This window comes from Urocitellus parryii, chromosome 8, assembly GCF_045843805.1.
Source record: "Urocitellus parryii isolate mUroPar1 chromosome 8, mUroPar1.hap1, whole genome shotgun sequence".
Taxonomy (NCBI): domain Eukaryota; kingdom Metazoa; phylum Chordata; class Mammalia; order Rodentia; family Sciuridae; genus Urocitellus; species Urocitellus parryii.
This window is the reverse complement of record NC_135538.1, coordinates 55410742-55433435: the sequence shown is the minus strand read 5'-3', so window position 1 is coordinate 55433435 and position 22694 is coordinate 55410742. Positions and strand designations below refer to the sequence as shown.

The following is a 22694-nucleotide window of genomic DNA, read 5'->3' as shown; positions in this document are numbered from 1 at the left end:
AGCTTGAAGGAAACAAGAAATCTATATTATACTTCAAGACCCTTCTTTTCTTTCTTCCTCTTTCCCTTTTTAGACATTTAGTGAGTGTCTCTGATGTGAATTTCTTGTACTACTAGCCATCGGTGCAAAGGTGAAAGATACCCATTACTCCACCTCCAGGGAGTTAGTGTGTTCTTGGGAAATTCAAAGGGTGCTGGAGGGCTTCAACAAATGAGTTCACGGTGCCATATACTGTCATCCAAACAGAAGTTATTCTGGTGAGTGTGCCCAGAGATACATGTTCTCTGAAAAACATCTAATACTTCACAAAAATGATTAGATGCTCTTTTCTATTCTCTTGCGCTCTCTCTCTCTCTCTCTCTCTCTCTCTCTCTCTCTGTGTGTGTGTGTGTGTGTGGTGTATGGGAGGATTTGAACCCATGGTTTCCCACATGCTAGGCAAACACTCTACGACTGAATTACACCCCCATCCCTTTTTATTTTGTTTGGAGGCAGGACCTCACTAAGTTGCTGAGGCTGGCATTGAACTTGTGATCCTCCTGCTTCAATCTCCTGGGTTGCTGGGATTAGAGGTATGCCATGCCCAACTGCTATTTTCTGTTCTTATGATAATAATCTCCCTCCTCTTTATTTTTACATAAAATAAAATGACTCTTACTTAAACCTGAAACTCAGGGTTGCCATGAGGATAAAGAGGGGATGTACATAAAGCATTACCTTTCAGATTATTCGGGGCTTTATAAATGTAAGAGATTGTCAATACTGTTCACCTCTTTTGGCTAAAGTGAAAGAGAAAGGAAACCAAAAGCTGTTTGGAAGCCTAAAGTGGACTCAGAAGTCTGACTTCCAATTTCCCAGAACTTTGGGGTTTGGTTGTTGATGTCCTGGTGGGTTTTGCAGTCCTCCTGAGGTAAATGTCGTGTTCTTCCTACTGTGTACATTCATTTCAGTCATTTAAATCTTTGACTAGAGTTATTACAGCAATAGAGTGAAACGATTAAGACCTGCTTTTGTCACAATGCAGGACTCAACTAGTCAGGGTCACTCCAGGTGAACTGGACTGACGCAAAATAATGACACAGAGAAATACCTTTTTCTTTGGGTTCTGGGATGGCCCCTCTGACCCAGATTCCACAAAGGAAGCAAGGCAGGCAAGAAACAGGGGGAGGATGCCTCGAACCTGGGTTTTATTAATGGGGGAGCTAATCCATGGAACATTCTATCCAAAAAGGCAGAGGGTAGGATTATAACAAACAGGTGGGTGTAATTCAACCCCATCAGGTGATGCCCACTCCCAGAGCCGCACCTTTCTTATCCCAGTGGAGGTAAAGTCCACTTGCATTGCAATGGGTGCAATACCAGTCCAGTACCTCTTTACTCAGGACTTAAGGTGTGTGCATAGCTCCTGTTCAGTGCAGTCCCTAATATGCTTTAATGGCTCAGATAAGCCTTGAGGTTTTTGTTGTTGTTGTTGAATTTTTGTTTTGTAGTTGTAGATGGACAGAATGCCTTTATTTTATTTGTTTATTTTTATGTGCTGCTAAGGATCGAACCTAGTGCCTCACACATACTAGGCAAGTGCTCTGCCACTGAACTACAGCCCCAGCCCAAGACTTGAGTTTTTATAGTATAAAGTCTCCTATTTGTTTGAAGTCCATGAGATTCATACTGTCACCAGATCTAATATATAGGTCCACTTCAAGAAAACACATGTATCTGACAGTCCTTGTGCAGATTACTTTTAAAAGGTAGAAATTGGGATGCATAAGTGATGGAAGAGGTAACAACATTAGCTATCTACTGCCATGTAATAAATTATTCCAATATTCATTGATTTAAAACAACAAATATTTAGCATCTCACAGTTATAACGGGTCAGGAATTCAGGAGCAGCTGTCCAGACTGTCACTTAGAATGCCATGAAGTTGTCAAACAGGACTGCAATCATCTGAAGGTTTGACTGGGCTGGGATCCACTTCCAAGTTCAATCACAAGGCTGTTATCTGGAGGGCTCAGTTCCTCAGTGTATATGGACTGGGTGCCTCAGATCCTTGCCATATGGCCTCTCCATAGATGATGTGGAAGCTGGCTTCCTTCACAGCAAATGAAGGTGGGGTGGAGAAGCGCACAGCCTTATTACAAAGTTGTAGAAATGAGAATATCATCACTTCTGTATGAGAGGGGACTATATGAGAGTATAAATACTGAAAGGTGAGAATTATATGTGACATTTTGGAGGATAGATATTGTCAAGAAATTTAAGTCAATTTAAGAAGTATTAAGATTTTTGATCTGTATCTAAGACCGTGGGTAATTTTTTCCTGTCTTCGAATTTGTCCAGACTTGGCTAACTTGAGCTTGATGTTCTATTGTGTTTATCTGGTAATAGTTACTGGGTAATAGTTACTGTTCAGGGATGCTTATTCCTCCTCAGTGAAAGTTTTAGAAGTATGAAAAGAAACACTGTGCCAAAGCAAGGAATTTGTAAAATAAAATAGGGGTCAGCAAACTTTTTTCTGTAAAGGACCAGACAGTCACTATTTTAGGCACTGTCAATCATACAGTGTCTTGGAACTGCTCAACTCTGCCATTACAGCAGTAAAGCATCACTTCTGTGTTACAATTACTGTGTGGTCCTCCCAGTAAACCCTATTTACAAAAACCATGGATGTGCCAGAGCTGGCCAGCAAGCCACAATTTGCCATCTTCCGAGGTTAAAAAACAAAAACAAACAAACAAAATGATAGAATACTAGATCAGAAACTTTATCCAGGGTCATGTGGAAGAGGAAAGATTTACTTATAAATTTCCATCAATTTCAATTTAGGGATTCATTAATTTCCTCTATGAAATATGGATGGAGCACAAAACAGAGCTATAGGAAGAATGAAAAGAATACTGAGGACTGAAAAATGAAACAATGAATGGAATCAGATACCCTTTCATTATGAGTTACCTGTCCCCTTTTTAAGAATAAGAAATGAGGGGCTGGGATTGTGGCTCAGTGGTAAAGTGCTTGCCTAGCATGTGTGAGGCACTGGGTTCGATTCTCAGCACCACGTATAAATAAATAAAATAAAGATCCATTGACAACTAAACAATATTATAAAAAATAAATGATTTTGAAATTATCAGTAGGAAACAAACCAAAATTATTCTCCTTTCAATTTCTGTACTCTCCTGTTCCCAACTCTATCTAGTCCCCACCACCACAAAATTACTCTCAATGATTGATTTTTGGTCAAAACAGGTCTTGATTGCTTAAAACAGGGTAGATTCCCTCAAGCCTTGTTTTTTTTTTTTTTTTTTTTTTTTTTGCAAATTTTTAAAAATAAATGGTGGCTTGGAAACCAGTAAAGAAAAAAATTATAGGTTTTCCTGAGATAATTGACAATAACCTGATGTATTCTAAGACTGAAGTTGGAAATTATTGGCCTAAGGAATTGGGAAAAAGAAATCGAGACTGGCAAGCAAAATCTTTGCATTAATATTTTATTGGATTATGTGAAAAGGTCTGTTTCATTCATCAGGGTCTTACCTTCTACCACTGCCACTCAAAATCCTTATTTAAACATCCCTGAGGAGCCTATTAGGAGTTTTAAAACTTTTTATTGGATATTTTTCTTATTAGAACAGAGTATATGTCAATTTTGGAAATACAGAAAAGAATATAAATCCCTCATGACCCAACTAGCCAGATATGACTGCTTTCATCTCTGAAAGATTTACTGTATATCCTTTCAGTATATTCTTGAATATGTAATATAGTTGGAATACAATTTCTTATTCTGCTTTTTGAAAAAATCATATCAGAAGCTTTACTTGTATGCAATAACGTAATCATTGACTGAATGGGTTGTTTGCAGATTTTCCTATCAGAAATAACACTGCCACAAGAATTGTTGTAAATAAATCTTGAAATGTTCCTTTAATTATTTGCTTAGAATCATCTCAGGAAATAGAATTACAGAGTATTGGTATATTAGCATTTTAAGTCTCTTGGTAAGTACTGATAAATTGCTTACTAAAAGGCTATAACAAGTAATAATTGACTCCTCAGTAGTTTGTAAAAGCACTGAACACAATCAATTTTAAAACTGTATCTTGTTTTTACTCTCATTTTAATTTCTAGTGAGGTTGGAAAGATTCCATTTACTATTTCTTCCTTTGAAAATTATTCATTTTCCTTGCCATTTCATTGAGTTTGCTACTGTTTTTCTTATTTATTTGTATGTTCTCTTTGTCTTGTTAGGCTTTTAGCCAATTGTCAGGTATATTTGTTGAAAATTGTTTTCTTGTTTGTTATTGTCTTTATTTTTTTTAATGTAGGGGAAATTTTTAAATTTTTGCATATGAAATTACCAATATTTTTGTTTTTATTTCTTCCATTGCATTATCTTTTCCGTGCTGCATTATCTTCTAATATGCCCTAATATGACTTATAATCTTCTTTATGATTTGATGTTTCCATACTTAATTCTTTTAGACACAAGGAATTAACTATGATATAAGGTGTAACTGGCTAGAATTTAAAGAACTGAGTGGTATAGAAATACACTGTTTAACATAAAGATTCATAGTACCAATTCTTGATTTTATTTTAGTTTCTTACTTCCTAGGCCAACATTTTTTATCCAGGGACTTTTGGTGTCTTTGGGAGACCCTGGATGGCAAAGTGCATGCACATCTTTTTATTTCCTTCTTCCCTCTAAAGGGCTTAGTAAAGATGCTTTATTTGGAGCCTCACCTATACCTTCAGACAGGAGACTAGCATATGCCAAGCATTATTTAAAGGTAGTCAGGCCAGGTGGAGCATGCCTGTAATCCCAGAGGCTCAGGAGGCTAAGGCAGGAAGATCATGAGTTCAAAACCAGCCTCAGCAAATGTGAGGCACTAAGCAACTCAGTGAGACCTTGCCTCTAAATAAAATACGAAATAGGGCTGGGGATGTGGCTCAGTGGCCAAATGGCCCTCAGTTCAATCCCTGGTTCCCCTCTCCCACCAAAAATGGTAGTCAGAAGATCCACTGCCCTAAAAATATCTCCTCCTCTAAGTTATTATTGATGCCAGCAGTACCTGATATTTCCTCTCTTTGCATTAAATATTACCCTGTTGCTAAGTCTGCTTTTAAAATGCACGTGCATCTCAGTGGAATAGCACCATGTGTTACTTTCCTAGAGCTGCCCCTAAAAACTTTCCATAAATTTGTTGGGCTTAAAACAACATAAATTTATTTCACTCACAGTTCTGGAGGCTGGAAGCACAACACCAAGGTGTGGGCAGGATTTTGTCCCTTCGCAGGCTCTGGGGAAGGATGCCTCCTTGACTCCTGGTTTCTGAGAATTACCAACAAATCCTTGTGTTCTCCCTGGACTGCAGAGTCATCCCTCGGATCTCCCCCTCTGATACCACAAGGTCTTCTTCCCTCTGTGTCTGTGCAGCTGATCTTGTGATCAGATAAATAGTAAATCCAGATGTGTTTTACATTCTCAGTAGTTTGCTTACATTTTAAGTGTGGAATCCAAGTTTTTACCTGTTGTTTCGTTAGGTTGGTTGATATCTTCCTTTTCTTTTAGTAGAACAGATCAATTATTTGATAGGGAAGTGAAAGAATAAAATAGTAATGCATTGGAATTATCCACAAAATCGTTTGACATCAACTCGTTTCTGCTTTCAAAATAAATTAATAGAAATTATCATTTTCTCATATTTAAAGTTTAGTGATATAAGATGTATCTGTTAGATTTGGTAACAAGAAACAAACACTTTGAGTATGTCCTAAATGGGGAACTCTAAGACTTATTTTCTTCCTTTAAAGGGAAGAAAGTACGACAGGTTAGGAAATTAATTTGACTAATAAAATTTTCATTTTTTTCAATGAAAAATAGTTCCCCAAACTGGGGAAATGCCAATATCTTCTTTTTTTCCATCTTAAACAATATCTGAAATGAAAAATCTAAATTGAATTTATATATTTCCTTCTTGACTTCATGAATTGCTCATTTTTAGAAGCTTTTTCATATAGACAATTATTCTCCTGTTTATTTTTTTTTAAAGTTTATTTTCTTTTTGCATTATTGGCAACATTTATACATTTTTGTTATAAAAACACTATGAAGATTATTTTTAAGTAAAAATGAGCACAGCCAGCTCTTCCTGTTAGACTGTGCCCAATTTTCACAGTCAAATATTGTGAAAGTCCCTTCCTTAATCATGAGTACAGAAATAAAGGTCTGCTGTGTGCACAGAGACGCTGACTCACGGGTCCTCATTCCATCTAATGAGATAACACTCCCTCATTTAAAATCCTGTTAAACAAAATAAATATTTTCTTGGGACAGAATGCTTTGTGGTTTAGTGACTCAACTCCCTCCTGGTGCTAGAAACTCAGATTCTCAATCAGCCAGTGGCACAAGAAAAAACTTGTTTTGTATCATTCCCAATCAAAATAAATAAAAGCATTTATTTTATACTTGTTGAGTACAGGTAATAGGGATAGAAGATGATACGGATCTTGGTTCCCCCAGAACCTATAATTGACTGGAGAAACTGATATATATTCACAGGAAATCTGATATGAATACTTATCAAATAATATTTGATGGAGTCACAGGAAGTTGCCTTATTAACTACAAAAATGATACTTCATGAGGGTACTTTCCCTTACCTGCACTGTGCATGCCCTTCGGTACTTTCTACATAAACAGCTGTGTGTGCCAGGTGCAGATCACACACCTGTGATCCCGGCAACTCAGGAGGCTCGGGCAGGAGAATTGAAAATTTGAGGCCATCCTGGGCAACTTAGCAAGACTCTGTCCCAAAATTTTTTTAAAAAGGAATGGAGATATAGCTCAGCAATAGAGTGCTTGCATAGCTTGTGCAAGCCTGGGTCCAATCCTCAAGACTGAAGAAAAAAATGGGGGTGGGGGGAGTTTCATGTACAGAGGCCTGTGCTGTGCCTGGTGACCTGGGCGCTCAGCCTGGGGCGAGTGGGAGGCCGAGGCTGTCCTCTTGGAGAGCTGTGCAGGTGCTGTGCTGCCTCTTCTGCCCCCAGCTATCCTGCAGCTACATCATTGCCACATGTGGGAACTTTTCTTCCTCCTGAACACATCCTCCCCTATTTGGGACACTTTCCTCTCCTTTCTAGTCTTGGCCAAAGAACATCTCTCTTTTCCCCTCACTACCTCTTCCTTTTTCTTTACATTTTTTGTTTCTTCATTCATTCCACTATGAACATCCATCACTTAGTTGAAAGCTGTAAAGCCTAAGAGTAAAGCTAGTGACGCATTTGTATGAAGGAAAGGGAAAACCAGGTTTCAAATGTGAGAATAGAAATCATAATAAGCAGCCTCTGGTAACAATGAAAGCACTAGAAACTTACATTATATTCTCTGAAAAGTTCTTCATCCATCATCTCTTTCGAATTGAACCAATTTTTCTTAACAATCTCTTATCTAAAGAAAAATAATTTGCACTCAAGAAAAATATATACCATTTCTCAGACTATTTTATTGCTTTGAAACCAATATTGAAATGGCTATGATTCATAATGATATATATGAATATATGTATGTATACACACACACATGTCACTGTGGTATATTTCAGCTGCATGAAATTACTTTCAAGGGATTGTCTCAGAATCAAACCATCATTTATAACATTTTATTTATAATATAATAAATAAGTTTCTTTCAAAAAAAAAGTTTTGGAACACAACCCTCCTTGTATTAGGACTTCCTTAGTATAAACTGGATAGCTAAGGGGCAAGGAAACATAAAATTCCTTACAATCAGGCAAGTGTTGGAAGAACTGAGTTTTGAAATTAGACTTGATGGGATTTGATAGCCAAAGACAGCAAGAGAAGCAGGGAAAGAATTAATAGGAAGCCTAAGCAAAGAATAATGAAGCAAGTTGGAGATAAGGGAAGGGCAGGCCAATCTCTCCGAGGATAAATGAGTTTGGAGAGAGAAGAGGATGGGCTTAGATGGGCTTATTGGGGAGGAACCACAGAGTGGAAATTTAAGGCTGACATTTAGAGCTTGTTGCCAGCATCTCTGTAAGGACAATTTTCTTGCACTAGATAGAGAGTGGAGACACTGTGGTCATCTTGTCTTGCCTCTGTACCAGAAAGAATTTTATTCACGGGAGTTGGGATAACAAATATCAGTCTCAGATTCATCTTCATAGTCTTTCTATCATCTTTAGTCAGCAGATTTGTTTCTTGATGTGCCCCTGATACCCAATGATTTTTAATTAGAAGTGATTTCTAATTAGAAATGTTAGAAGTGATTTTAAATTAGAGTTTTCTTTTGTAACATTAGTACCGGTTAAAGACACTGATGGGACTCATTCATCAGCAATATAATGACAATTCTAATCACTGCAAAAAAAAAAATATTTCACTTAAACAATTCTGGTCCCTTGTGGAATTTGCCCACCTGTTGCGGTGGGAGAATCAAGATGTGAATCAGGCAATTATGAATTATGTGCTAATTACTGATCATTTTACACTAATCATTGAACAAGTAGCAGGTATTTTGAAACTGAGTAAGTTAAACATGTTGAAAAATCAAGAAAAATTAATGTAAAAGCTAATCTCCATAAGAATTACTTAAAAACTAAGAAAAAAGAAAGCTCCTCTCATATTTTAAAATAACTTGTTTATTTTCACATTATAGTAAAAGCTTTTCTTTTATCATAAGCATCCTATCGATGTGTGGAATGTTTTAGATGTCTTTTAAGTAACATTTAAAGACAATTCTCACTTCTAAGATTTATAGACAGTCATAATAAGAGAATATTTTGAGCAGAACTTTTAAACCTCTGAATTGCAGCTGTAACAATGTTGAGCATCTGATTTGTAAGAAAAGTAGATATTTGTGAGTTCAGAAAACATAGTAAGATGCTAAACAATTTTGATGGAGGAACAGTAACACAGTTCCTCTTGAAACTTTATTGCCTCTAGAAAAGCCACAAAGTATCAATGTTTGTTGAAGATAATTCTTTGAGTACCTGAAAAGCAAATGAATTTAGTGACAAGTTTTTAGAGGCACTGGAGTTTCAGAGACTCTTACTAATTGATTGTCATTGACATGAGTTGTCTTGGACTAGTGAGCTCGGGTGGGGCAAAGGTAAACAAAACAGATGATGCATATTAAATATGCTATAAAGTCAACTTCAAAGCAGGCGACATCACATAGAATTCTGGGAAACAGTAACAGGCAGAGCACCCAGCATGTAACCACGGTGGTTAAGAGGAGGTGCTTTTGAAACAGAGCTTTCTATTGACATTATTTAAAGCAATCAATAAGCAGCAGTAGGCTCTCCAAGCAGCTGCTGAAGTCATGAATCAAACCATCTTTGCAGAAAGAGCTTTGTACTTTCTAGGAAACCCTTGCTGAGTATCTATGATGGGACAGAGATTGTTAGATGTCACAGAAGAAACAAAAGAAAACTTCCTTACCGGGAGCTCTGTAAGAAGTTCACTCCAGGAGATGAGAGTAAAAGCCGTCAATGAGGCTAAACTGCCTGGGAACATAGGGTGGGTCAGGGAGCTATGTTTGAAGAAACAGACTGGAACCAAAAGATGGAAGCACTTCAATACTAGACTATGAAATTAGGACTTTAATCAGTGCTGCGTCATCTGAAGGTTTTCATAGGAGAGTATACCAGAAAGATCCATCCTTGGCAAAGCGAGATTGGGTTAGAGACTGCAAGAGAGACCTGATGGCAGAGAATAGCTGGAAACAAAACTGAGGTCATTCTGAAGTCAGAAACCAGGAGAGTGGTGGCTGGAATAGACAAGGGGAAATAGATGTCACCCTGGTGAGCCACAGATTTCATGTCTCTATAACTGCCACTGTTTCACTTGCTCCTCTAAAGGATATGCAGTAGGTTATATCCAACAAAAAAATGCAAACAGGTAAAGATCAGAAAACTAAAGGCATGATAATGTGATAAGGCCAGAAAAACTGCTTTGCAGAAGCATATATTCACATAGTTCTGGAATTACTAAAATTGGTTCTTACTATCAGCTACATGGTCATGAAAAAAACTTGTCATGAATATCAGCTGATAGGGAAAAGAAGAGCTTTGCTTGGAACTTTAAGAATGCAAGGTATTTCTCCCTTCACTCCCCAAAGACAGGACGTGAAGGAAGACAGTAGCTAGCATGCTTCTCAGCCTCCCGGTAATGCATCTAGCAAAGAGTTCTGGTGCAGCTGAATCTTGTTCTGTCCCTCAAAGCAAGCTCACGTGTGATGACAAAAGTCTCTTGACAGTGATCAGAGGTAGGTTGATTGGAGCAGGTGGGCTCAGGGATAATGCCTCAGAATGCCACTGGTTATTGAAGGCTTATCTTTCTTCCCTGTACCTATAACCAGGTTCTGTTGGGCTTCTTTCTTCTTGTCTGTTCCATGGTAGTATCATCCTTAGGAGTGTTGTGTTACAAAGGATAGCAATTTATATATAAATAATTTATATACATAAATTATATGTATAAATTTCATATATATGTATGTATGTGTATATATATATGATGTAGTACTGTGGATGGGACTGAACCTAGGGGCACTTTATCACTGAACTACCAAACAGCCCTTTTTTAAAAATATATTTTTTTAGTTGCAGATGGATGCAATACCTTTATTTTATTTATTTATTTTTACGTGGTGCTGAGGATTGAACCCAGTGCCTCACATATGCTAGGCAAGCAATCTACCACTAAGCTACAACCCCAGCTCCAGCCCTTTTTTGTTTGTTTGTTTTTATTTTGAGACAGGACATTGCTAAATTGCTGAGGCTGGCCTGGAATTTGCAATCTTCCTGCCTCAGTCTCCACAGTTGTTGGGATTACAGGCATGCGCCACCAAGCCCAGCTCAGCAAGGATAGCAATTTAAAACACTCTCCCTTGCATTGTTAGTTTGTTATATATGAACTTGGCTTTTGTGGGGGAGAATATATGCTGTCAAAAGGAAAGTGCCATTCTTTATTCTCTGCCATTAGATTATAGGAATTTAAGAACCTTAAAAGGAAAATTCCATCAATCGAAATCTTTCTTTTGTATTTTGACTACTGTAAACTAAACTTGTTCAACTTGAATGTTATAAATAGAAGCTCAAAACCAACCATGATCTTCAGCTCCTCTAAATGAGAGCATGTAAAATCATGCATGAAACCTGAGACTCTTGATAAACCTGATCCCCTCCTCGAGCCTCAGTCCTCTGCATTCCTTAATTCTCCTGGGGCTCAGGCAATGGTTCCTGTGTTGTGTGGTCCTTGGCCTCTGCTTCTCTCTGCTGCTGCCTAGAATAGGATCATTCCTTCCTCTGGGATTAGTGCTAAGAAAGCAACACCTTGTTGAGCCCAGCCTGCTGCTGGGTAGGTTCCTTAGTTTGTTAATCATGTAGAGTGATCCCAGACCAAAAATTTCATCTTACCAGTCCTGAGATAGTTTGGGTAAGTTTCACAGACTCTGAAGCACCCCAAAGCCCAGATTTCACCAAATAGGAGTTCTAGGGCAAAGGTCCCCAGCCTTGGTTGGAGAAAAGATGATCTGCATTGTACTGGTTAGATATTAGGGGAATTTGGAAATTTATGCACTCAGTGCTTTGAGAGATGGCTTCCAGTCACCATTTAAAAATCAACATGCCCAGGAAAATGGATATGATCAGAGAGTAGAGGCTGGTTGCACTAGGGAGCATTGCTTGGAAGAACACAAAGACCAGGAGATTGATATTCTTGTACAACCACTAGATGGCAGACTTTTGGCATTCTTTTGCCATTTTTTGACACTAAACACTTGGTATCAACAGAGCAGTGTTCTTTATATTGCTAAAACGTTGAGGATGTTTGAATTTTTAAAACGTGAATGAGCATGGAAAATTGTTCTTATTTTTCCATCCAGCGGGGATTTTGTGAACATAAAACTCATCTACTGAGAATCTGAAATTAGTCTCAGCAATTTGTCAAGTGAGTTCTCTACTCCTATCTCTGCCATATGGCCTTGGACAATGACTGTCACTGGGCCTCAATGAACTCATCTCAAAACAAGAAAGTTTGGTCTCTAGATTATTTCTAAGGCATCTTCCAACTGAGATATTCTCATTTCTTTATCATTTCATATTTGAGGCTGAAAAATATGCTAGTTCAAAGTGCCATCTACATGATACCTTGTAAGCTACTCAGGAAATATCAACTGACATTCAGACATGCATAATAAAAATAGCTGAGACTTAGTGAGCACTTACTATATGCCAGTACTTGACAAAACATTTTGTATTACTGAAATTATAACCCCAAATGAGGAAATTCATCTTAGAGAAGTCAAGTAACTAACCCAAGATAGCATAGCTAATGGCCAGTCTAGCAAGCCTCTGAAATCCCTAGGGTTAATATTGTGTGTTTCATCTTTTAATCAGCGGAGAAAAATACAAATTGGAAGATAGCATTCCTTCTGAAAGAAGAACCTACTGTGTTAAACACAAAACCCTTGACTTTCCAGAGGAAATAGTTTGTTGTTTTGAGATTTGTCAGATTCCCATGGTCTATCTTCTGGGTGTCATTAAATGCCTCATTTTGAGCCTGGGCATAGTCACCAGGTGACTAGTGACTCAGGGATGGTATCTGGAACTCTACAGTAAGATGACTGTACCAGGCATCAGTAGGGCCTTTTTAAGGTCTAGGATTACCTGATGGTATGTGCCCATGATCTCATACAGAGTCTCAAGTCAACAGCAGGGAGGCTTCACAGTAATGGTCACGCCACCACTTGACAGTGATGGTAAAGAAATGCTAAGCTTGCTATCTGTGCAGTTTGTTAGTGAATTAAATTTTCTCCTTCTTTTGTATCCAGAAAAAAAGCTTACATAGCCTTGCAACCAATGCCTTAATTCAGAAGAGTGGTGTTTTAAGCTTCCTAGGAAATAATCAAGTGCACCTGGAAGCCACTTTCGAACTTTGAAAGCTCAGGAATGCATGTAATAATTCTTTGGGTAGACAATAGGTGGCAGTACAGCATCAATTTATACCTGATCCTTTTCTTTTTTGCCTTATTTAATTATTTGTCATGTATATTATCACTGAAACAAGAATTATGGGCTAAAGAAAGTCATTTAACTTGTTTTACCCTGAGCCAAACATGTTAAAATGCTTAAGGAATAACTTGGGGGGTCAACCAACATTAGGAAAACCCAAAGCAGATTTATGGGAAATAAATGAAGTCCAAGTGTAGAACACTTCCAAAGCCTTCAGAGAGACCTCAGCACTGTCAATTTTGGAAAAGTAAGATATTTTGTTTTTGTTTTCTCTTAAAGAGGACCCACTACATTGTAGAAGCTTCAGGCCTCACAATGTTTGGTTTTGCCCAAGAATAACCATGTGACTCTTTAAACTTAGGAAAGAGAAAATAATCTTGCCATTTATTTTGCTACCAACTTATTCTCCAGGGAGAAAGGCAATTTGGCTTTTTAAAGTAAACCAAATAAAAAGGAAACATAAAGAATAATTAAATGAACTGTCAGATGTTCTACTTAAATAAGTCTGAGCAAAATCAAGTGTTTAACCCTGGGTCTCATTCTGACAGCATAATATATCTGTGCTTAAACAGAGAATTACAAAAGGTTATAATTAGCAAATTAGTGAATTTTATCCTCTGCTAGACTTCAGTGTAATTGGAAGCATTTAGGTATTTTATTAACCCAAGAGGTTGTTATTCTTAGTAAGTGACCAGTAGTGACTATTTTCAAAGGAAACTGCCTACATTTATAAATCTTAAATTTCTCCACAGGGAATCATCCTTAGCTTTTTCTTATGACCACCTATGGCCTACTGGCAGTGAAATTAAAGTTTACCCTCTGGAAAATAAAAATTAACAAACTTTCCAACTGGCCTTTATTGTTGCAAACATTTAATAAGGTGGGCTTTTAGATTAAGAAGAATTAACCATGTTTGATTCCATATGGAAACTATTAATCAGAACTGAAAATATTGCTGCCCCCTTGGTGAACCTCTAGGTCTACTAGACCTTATATTCTTGAGGGTCAGGCATTGGGTTGTTCTCGTTCTGTACTTTCATGTCTGACACAATGGAAGACCCTCCAGACTATAAGCCCATACTTCCTGTGTGATACAACAAGAAGGCTGGTTTCAGGAGACAGATTTGTCCAATAAGTTTGCTGTAAGTAGGATTTCTGTAACTGACACTCTAAAGAGAAAGAAGAAAATACTCATGGGGCCAGGCATAGTGTCACATGCCTGTAATCCCAGTGACTCAAGAGGCCAAGGCAGGAGGATCACAAGTTCAAAGCCAGCCTCAGCAACTTAGCAAGACCCTAAGCCACTTGGTGAGACCCTGTCTCAAAATAAAAGTATAAAAAAGGCTGGAGGTATGGCTCAGTGGTAGAGTGCCCCTGGGTTTGATCCCCAGTACCAAACAAAACAAAACAAAAAGAAAAGAAAGGAAAAGGAAAAAAGAAAAGCAAATGCTCAGAAGTGGCCTGAGCCCCTTGGCTCTCCTGAAACTGAGTTCTGCTTGTGATGTGCTCTCAGCCCACGCATCTCTTGGCCTTGCCTCACCTGCCAACCAAGTCCTGGAACAAACAGAAATAATGGCAGCTGTGACCAGGTGCCCGGCAGCACTGCCAGTATCTGGGTCACTAGGAAAGGGAAGTTAGCCAAGACCTTGGCATTCATCTCCCTCAAAGGCAGGCCAAGGGTTACTGAATACACCGCCCATGGCATTTCTTATCTCAGAATCATGGTGAAGCAAGGACCTTCCCTGGAACTCTCTGACCACCGATGAAGTAAACCAACCCCCAGTGTCATCTGTACTTTCCCATCTCAGAAAATGAAAAGCATAAGAAATGTCCCTTGGATAGAGACGAGTCTTGTTTACTCTGTAAGTCAGGCGGGTAAGCATGATTCAATATGCTATGATTTCAAAGTCATAAAAATCTACTTTGACAACTCCAATTCAATCATCTCTATGTATCAACTCCACCTCCACTAACAGTGTAGAAAATGTGGGGAACATGTTTCAAGACAGATCTAGGAAGGAGTCAGGACACACCAGCATTTCCACCTGTTCCCTGTTCCTTCTTTCTTAATGAAGCCCAGTTTTTTCAGGTGCCCACTCTTAGGACAGCAGGGTCCTTTGGACCCCAGCCTCAAAAGAATAGGTCCAGTGACTGGTTTGGCATAGGCATGACAAAAAGTGGCTTCATGACAAGCAATGGCTTCTAGGGAAGATTTTGAATCACATCTAAACAAGATATATAGAGAGAGAAAGTCCTTTTATCCTCTGGAATTATCCTACCTTATGTGATATCTCGAACCAGAGCCACCACTGAATTCATCAGCAACTGAATAAACTGATTAAACCAGTTCAATCCCTCTTCTTGTTTTTTTTTTTTTAAAGAGAGAGTGAGAGAGGAGAGAGAGAGAGAGAGAGAGAGAGAGAGAGAGAGAGAGAGAATTTTTAATATTTTATTTTATTTTTTTTAGTTCTGGGCCGACACAACATCTTTGTTGGTATGTGGTGCTGAGGATCGAACCCGGGCCACACGCATGCCAGGCGAGCGCGCTACCGCTTGAGCCACATCCCAAGCCCCCTCTTCTTGTTTTATATGTATTAATAGATTTTGGTTTTATCAGGCTTCTCTGGGTTGGACTTGGCAATATTTGCAGGCAAGAGGATCCTAAAATAGACGTAGGGGTTGAATCACAGTAAGTAAAATGTACAGAAAGAGCACCCTGTCCAATCATTCAGTGTGGAAATATCTAGTAGGAAGAGGACTCCTTTTCTAAGTGCCCATCTCCACGATAAAGCTCAGGAAGCCCATGTGGATCCCTTTCATCTCTGCAGTCTCTTGAGTTATTCAGTGGTCACATTTTTTTTTTTCAAAAAGAAAAAATATTAAGAATGGCAGTCTACACACACACACACACACACACACACACACATTTACTTTTAAAATGTATAAGTCCACAGTGATTGGAATAAACTTTCAAGTTCAAAGGGTCTTCTCTTGTTTACTGTTTCTCTTGGCATATCTGTGGATGGAAAGACGGATGAACATTGTGGTTTAGGGTTAGTGGAACAATGAACAAAAACAGATTTTAATGCCAGGTGCCATGGCTCATGCCTATAATCCCCATAGCTGGGGAGGCTGAGGCAGGAGGGTCACAGGGAATGCAGCTTAAGCGCTCCTGGGTTCAATAACTCACCCTCCCACCACCACCCACCCATGCCTCCCCCCCAAAAAAAATAAGAAAAGAAAGAAGGAAAATAGATATATCCATGGTGGGTCTATAATACCTTCCAACATTAAGGTACTTCTCAATTGTTACCTAAATTCCCTTGAGTGCTTATTTAGGATATAAAATGTTTCAAGAAGTGAACTCTTAAGAGTGGTTACTTAGGCAGAATGAAATTGTGTAGCTTTTTTATTTTAATTCTCATCTATACTGTCCAAATTATTTTTACTCTGTGTAAGTATTCCTCTTATAGTACAAAATTTGGAGAAAGACAAAATATAACATATTGCTGCTAACGTATCTTCATGTTTTATATAATGCAAAGGTGTTGTATTGGGTTTTGTTGTTTTGGTTTGATTTCTTGGTACTGGGGGTTGAACACAGGAGTACTCTACCATCATCTCCATGAACTACATCTCCAGCCTGTTTTTTTGTTTAGTTTTGTTTTGGTTTCGTTTGTTGTGGCTTGTTTTTTTGTTTGTTTGTTTGTTTTGTTTGCTTGTTGGTTTTTTGAGACAAGATCTCTCTAAGTTGCTTCAGGTTTCCCTAATTACCCTAATTATTGCTGAGGCTGACCTTACACTGTGATCCTCTTGTGTCAACCTCCCAAGTCACTGGGGTAACAGGCATATACCACCACAATTGGCAAGAATAGTACTTTTTAAAATAAAGATACAGAAGATAGAGTTCTCCAAATAGTGCTTATCCATAACTCCCTTTGTGATATTACCATGTTGATTTGTATCTCCTTGCCTTGAAATGTTAGTACTTTCCCCTCTTTATCTTTTTCTTCCTTGGCTCATTGTAGCTATTCCATAAAATATTCGGTTTCTCCTGTGAAACATTGAGGTCTTCAATTTTTAATTCTCTTTCTACTTCATTGGCATTCTTGTTCGAAGCCTTGAATTTAGGCATGGGAATGTAGCTCACACCTGCCCAGCATGTGTGAGGGCTAAGGTTTGATTCCCAGGACTGACAAAAAAGAAAGAAAAAGAATGGAGAAAAAGAAAAAGGTGAAGCCCTTGATCTTGCTCCAGCATCTTTATTCCAGCCTTAATTATATTGGTCTTTAAAAAAATTATCAAGCTGGGCATGGTGGCACACACCTATAATCCCAGCAACTCCAGAGGCCAAGGCAGATGATTACAAATTCTAGATCAGCCTGGGCAACATAGCAAGTATCTGTCTCAAAATATAAAATCTTTAAAATGGCCTGGTAGAGCACCCTGAGTTTAATCCCCAGTACAAAAAAAAAAAACCCAAAAAACAACTATCAACCATTGCTTCAGTTATGATGCTCAATTGCATATAATATACCCAACTCCAAGTGCCTTAAAGAATAGGGCATTTACTGTCTAACACAGCAGGAACTTTGGGTACAGGGAAGTTTAGGACAGCTTAATTCAATCCCTCAACAATATATTCAAAGGTTCAAGTTGCCATCAAATCTCCACCCTGCTTTCTCCTTAGACTATTCTCCTTAGGCCAATGCCACTCATGGCCATAGATGGCCATCATACTCAGTATGCGCAGGCATGACGCAAGCCTTCAGGGAAAAGAACCTGTTTCTTCCTGTAAATCATCTTTTAAGATAGAGACTTTTCCAGGATTCATCCAGCAATTGTCCCTCACGTCTCATTGGTCAAAATTGCACCAGATAGTGGAGCAAAGTATGAACACCAGAGGGTCAGGGACCCAGGCATCAACGTGGTGATGTCAGCAAGAGGGACAAGCATGGGCATATGCTTAAATCAGTCACTGGTATGAGGAACAGATCTCGAAATTAGACCAATCATGGTTGACTACGAGGGCTGGACAGAGTTTCCTCTGACGCACAAGGAGGATGGGTTTCTGAACAAAATCAGTTATTAGCAAAGAGAAATGTGTGGGGGGAGAGGTTGATGGGGGTTTCAATAATGGAAATAGTTTGGGGGTAAGCAACCAACCATCTATTAGAAGCCAGGCATGGCGGTGCACGCTGTATGCCAATGACATAACTATTTCTACTGTTTTTATAGAGCTTCAAATATACCTGATGAAAGCCAACAGGAGTCCCGGGAACTTACTTTGCACACTGCCAGTGAGATGGCTGGTCCCTCACCTATAGAATCTGGGCTGTTTAAAAAGGTAAGACTTCATTTCCAATATTTTGCTCCCCAGAAACAAACACTTTAAAAAATTAAAGTACTATAAGATAACCCCTGAGTGAAAAACATGTACTGAAAAGGAATATTTTATATATATACATATGTATGCATATATATAAAGTATACTCACATATAAAATAAATATTATGTAATATTATTATATAATTTAGTATATGTGATAATCTGTAGTACAATTATTATAAAATTTATTTATACAAGCTGGGTGTGGTTGCACATGCCTGTAATCCCAGTTGATCAGGAGGCTGAGGCAGGAGGATCACAAATTCAGAGCCAGCTTTAGCAATTTAATGAGACTGTAAGTAACCTATGAGATCCTGTCTCAAAATAAAATAAAATAAAAAGGGTTAGGAATGTAGCGCAGTGGTTAAGTGTCCCTCGGTTCAATCCCTGGTACTAAAGAGAGAGAAAAAAAGAATTTATTTGTACATAATAAGACTATTACAAGGTAACATTTTTATTATATATTTATTATATATCAGCAATAAGATTATATATCATATATACTAATGGATGAATTCAATCTGCTCTTTGCACCACCCCACCTGCCTTCTTTCTCACTATCCTGAGTGCCCTTTAACTACTATGTACTTTTCCATACAAGCTATGCTCTAACTTGAAGGCACATGAAGTAATACCACATCAATATTTGGAATTAGTGGTTCTTTCCCATAAAAAGCATTTACATTTCTTCCTATTATATATAACACATGTAAAAATGTTATTATCGGTATTTACTTCTAATTATCTAGATGTTTGCACAGAAACATCTGATTCTGATTTAACTCTACTGCCTTAAAAGAAAAGCTCTCCCCAAGTGGAGGTGGAGCAGTGCGTTTCATATGATCTGCATTCATTCACTCACGCGCTCACCTGTCTGCCGGAGAGGAGGAGGATTTCCTAGTTACAGTGGGAGGGAGAGCTGCCAAGCTTTGAAGGTTAACATCTTTATTCTCACAGCTTATAAGATCAACAAGGGTTAGTGGTGAAAGGTATTTTGTTATGAAAGAAATCCCCCATGCATGCAAAAGACATTTGCTTTAGTAATGCTATTTATTGAGTTAAAAAAATTACTTAGTGTAAGATGAAAGAGTTGTGGGTATCAGTTGCATGATAGAAATATACTTAAGACTATTGATCTATGCAGTTAAAAATAGTTAAGATGGTAAACTTTATGTTATTTTTCCACAATTAAAAAATGAAAATTAGGCTTGGGGTGCAGCTCACTGGGAGAATTTGTGCTTAGCATGTGCAAGGCAGTGGGGTTCAGTCCCTAGCACCAAAAAGAAAAATGGTTTTTAGAAAATTATTTAGTAATGGGAAGCAAGAAAAAAGACATGGTAAGGTTATTAGCTCATATTTTATGTTTCAATAGAACCTGATGAAAGTGGATAGGGAAATTCCAATACAGAATGCTTTCTAACTAAAATTGCATAATATCAAGGAGAGCACTAAAAATGGGAAATTAAATTTTATAAAATGTTGAAATTATTTTTATTTTTTTGGGGGGGTTTAAAACTAATTATTATTTTTTTTTATTTTTTTATTTTTTTTATTGTTGGTTGTTCAAAACATTACATAGTTCTTGATATATCATATTTCACATTTTGGTTCAAGTGGGTTATGAACTCCCATTTTACCCCGTATACAGCTTGCAGAATCACATCAGTTACACTTCCATTGATTTACATATTGATATACTCATGTCTGTTGTATTCTTCTGCCTTTCCTATCCTCTACTATCCCCCCTCCCCTCCCCTCCCCTCCCCTCTTCTCTCTCTACCCCCTCTACTGTAATTCATTCCTCCCCCTTGTATTATTTTTCCCTTTCCCCTCCCTTCCTCTTGTATGTAATTTTGTATAACCCTGAGGGTCTCCTTCCATTTCCATGCAATTTCCCTTCTCTCTCCCTTTCCCTCCCACCTCTCATCCTTGTTTAATGTTGGTCTTCTTCTCCTGCTCTTCTTCCCTAGTCTGTTCTTAGTTACTCTCCTTATATCAAAGAAGACATTTGGCATTTGTTTTTTAGGGCTTGGCTAGCTTCGCTTAGCATAATCTGCTCTAATGCCATCCATTTCCCACCAAATTCTATAATTTTGTCATTTTTTAATGCAGAGTAATACTCCATTGTGTATAAATGCCACATTTTTTTTATCCATTCGAAAATGTTGAAATTAAAAAAATAAAATTTAAATTAAAAAAATTAAAAAACCTGCCTTCCTGCACTTTATATTTACTTTCAAATTGATTTATTATTTTATTCTTCTCTCTTTATAAGAAGTAGTTTAAAACTGGGGGGAGAAAACCCTGATAAACCCAGTCATAGGCCCTTGCTAGGGTTTCAAGTTATTTCTTATATTTGTCCTTTAATAACTATTCCTTCTATCATTTAGGGAAAAAAAATAACTCGGTAGGTATAGTGCAATTAAATTTCCTGTTATTTGCTGAAAAGCAAGAAGTAATTTGTGGCAGCATTCAGAATTGGGGTAAAAATTAAAATCCCTGAGGAGAGTGGCAACAAAGGGTCTGCAGTACCCCCTGCCTTGTTTGTCAGTATAGCCACAGGCACCCACAGTCTCTTCTTCACACTACCAATGTGGGTTCAGTCTCAGCCCAGGGTCATCCTCCCTGGCTACAGCCAACAACCCTGGTTGCTGTGTCACACACAGGAGTGACTCTGAGGCTGAGCCTAGAGGTCAGGGAGCGGGGAAGGGGAGGCCAGTAAATATACCTTGTGCTATGGTTTGGGTCTAGAACATTCTCCAAAGTCTCATGTATTGAAGCCTTGGTCCTCAACGTAGCTTTGTTCAGAGGTGGGACTTTGGGGGAGTGATTGGATCGTGAGGGCTTGGACCCCATCATTGGATTAATCTATTCAGGGATTCATAGCTGAATGCATTTTACTGGGAGGTGGTAGAAACTCCATAAGGTGGAACCTAGCTGGAGGGAGTGGGTCTTGGGGGAGCACTATTTCATCCCAGGCCTCTTCCTTTCTCTCTGCTCTCCTGCCACCATGAGGTGAGCAGCATCCCTCTCTGCCATGATGCTCTGCCGCACCACAGGCCCATAGCAACGAAACCAGGCACCCGTGGGTTGAATCTGTGAGTCAAACATCTGGAAATGGCAGAGGCTTGAAGCTACACAGAGATGAACCGGGATCCCAGTGCAGGAAGGAGCCAGAGCAGGTAGAGAAGGGCAGGACTCCACGAAGGAAGTGACAAGGGTGGAGGGTGTTCAGGCTACCCTGTCTCCCAGAGTCACCTGGAATAGGTCAGCCAGGAACTGCCCCTACTATCCAGGCTGCTTTCACACCCTCCCCCTCGGGGATGGTCCACATACCCGGCAACAGGAAGAACTGGCTTTGAGGTCACTTCTGGGTTTGCCTGTTGTCTCCTCTCCTGCCCTGCCCTCACTTCCACTCCCTCCAGCATCCCTCCACCTGTCCCTTTCCCTCACTCTTTCTCTTGAGCCCTGACTCTCTTCACCTTTTCCCCTCTACTGTCATTCCAGGGCTGGAGAAGTGAGAAGTCCCCACTGGTATGTTGGCCATTGCACGTTTCTTAATATCCTGGCTGGCAGGGGCAACTGGGCAATTAGTTCAGCAGCGCCAGATCCCCCCAAATCACCACTGTGGCCAATATTACTAAGAAACAAAAGTTGATTCTGCTTAAATCCTGGTTCATAACTATGATGAGTGCCAGGGTGCCAGGAAACTGTCCATACCTTCCAAATTACCCTTCTTTTAGTTCACTGTTCCCAGTGAACCTGATCATTTCCTGGAAAGCTCAGATCTGCTGAGGTAGTTTTTAGGGGCCACTTGCGGCCTTCCTTCCTGGGCAGAAAGCCACAAATTTGTCTAAAGATTCTTCTTTGAATTGATCTAGTCCTCTGAGTTACACCTATCTATTCCAATTAATATTCATTTTTTTTGCATTAAAGTTAAATAATTAACATTTCCCCAAACAATCAGACTTTACCTGCTTTTTATATCTGTTCTGTTACTGTATTTGTTTATCTATTTTTTTTTGCTAACTTTAACATGTTGTAACAGCATTCTTTAAAGATGATAATAGTATATGGAATCATTCCATTAAAATAAGAAGACATTTAATATACTTGCTTGTGTAAACAGAAATAGGATTTATAATTACAAAAATAATATTGCCTCTTGAATACAACAACTAGGAAAAAAGTATAACTATAAATCAGAATGTTACCAGAATTTAAGTCATAGATAGGAAAAGTTATCAGGGATTATGAATTTATTTACA

The 22694-nt window shown here is 38.6% G+C and overlaps 1 protein-coding gene across 1 annotated transcript in view; it reads left to right on the top strand.

The window, feature by feature from the left end:
* Crybg1 (crystallin beta-gamma domain containing 1) overlaps positions 1-22694 on the top strand; it is a 183531-nt gene that overhangs the window by 62722 nt on the left and 98115 nt on the right. Inside the window, exon 2 of the mRNA XM_026389643.2 lies at positions 18277-18385. Coding sequence (XP_026245428.2) covers positions 18277-18385 — 109 coding nt within the window. The remainder of the gene's footprint in view (positions 1-18276; positions 18386-22694) is intronic.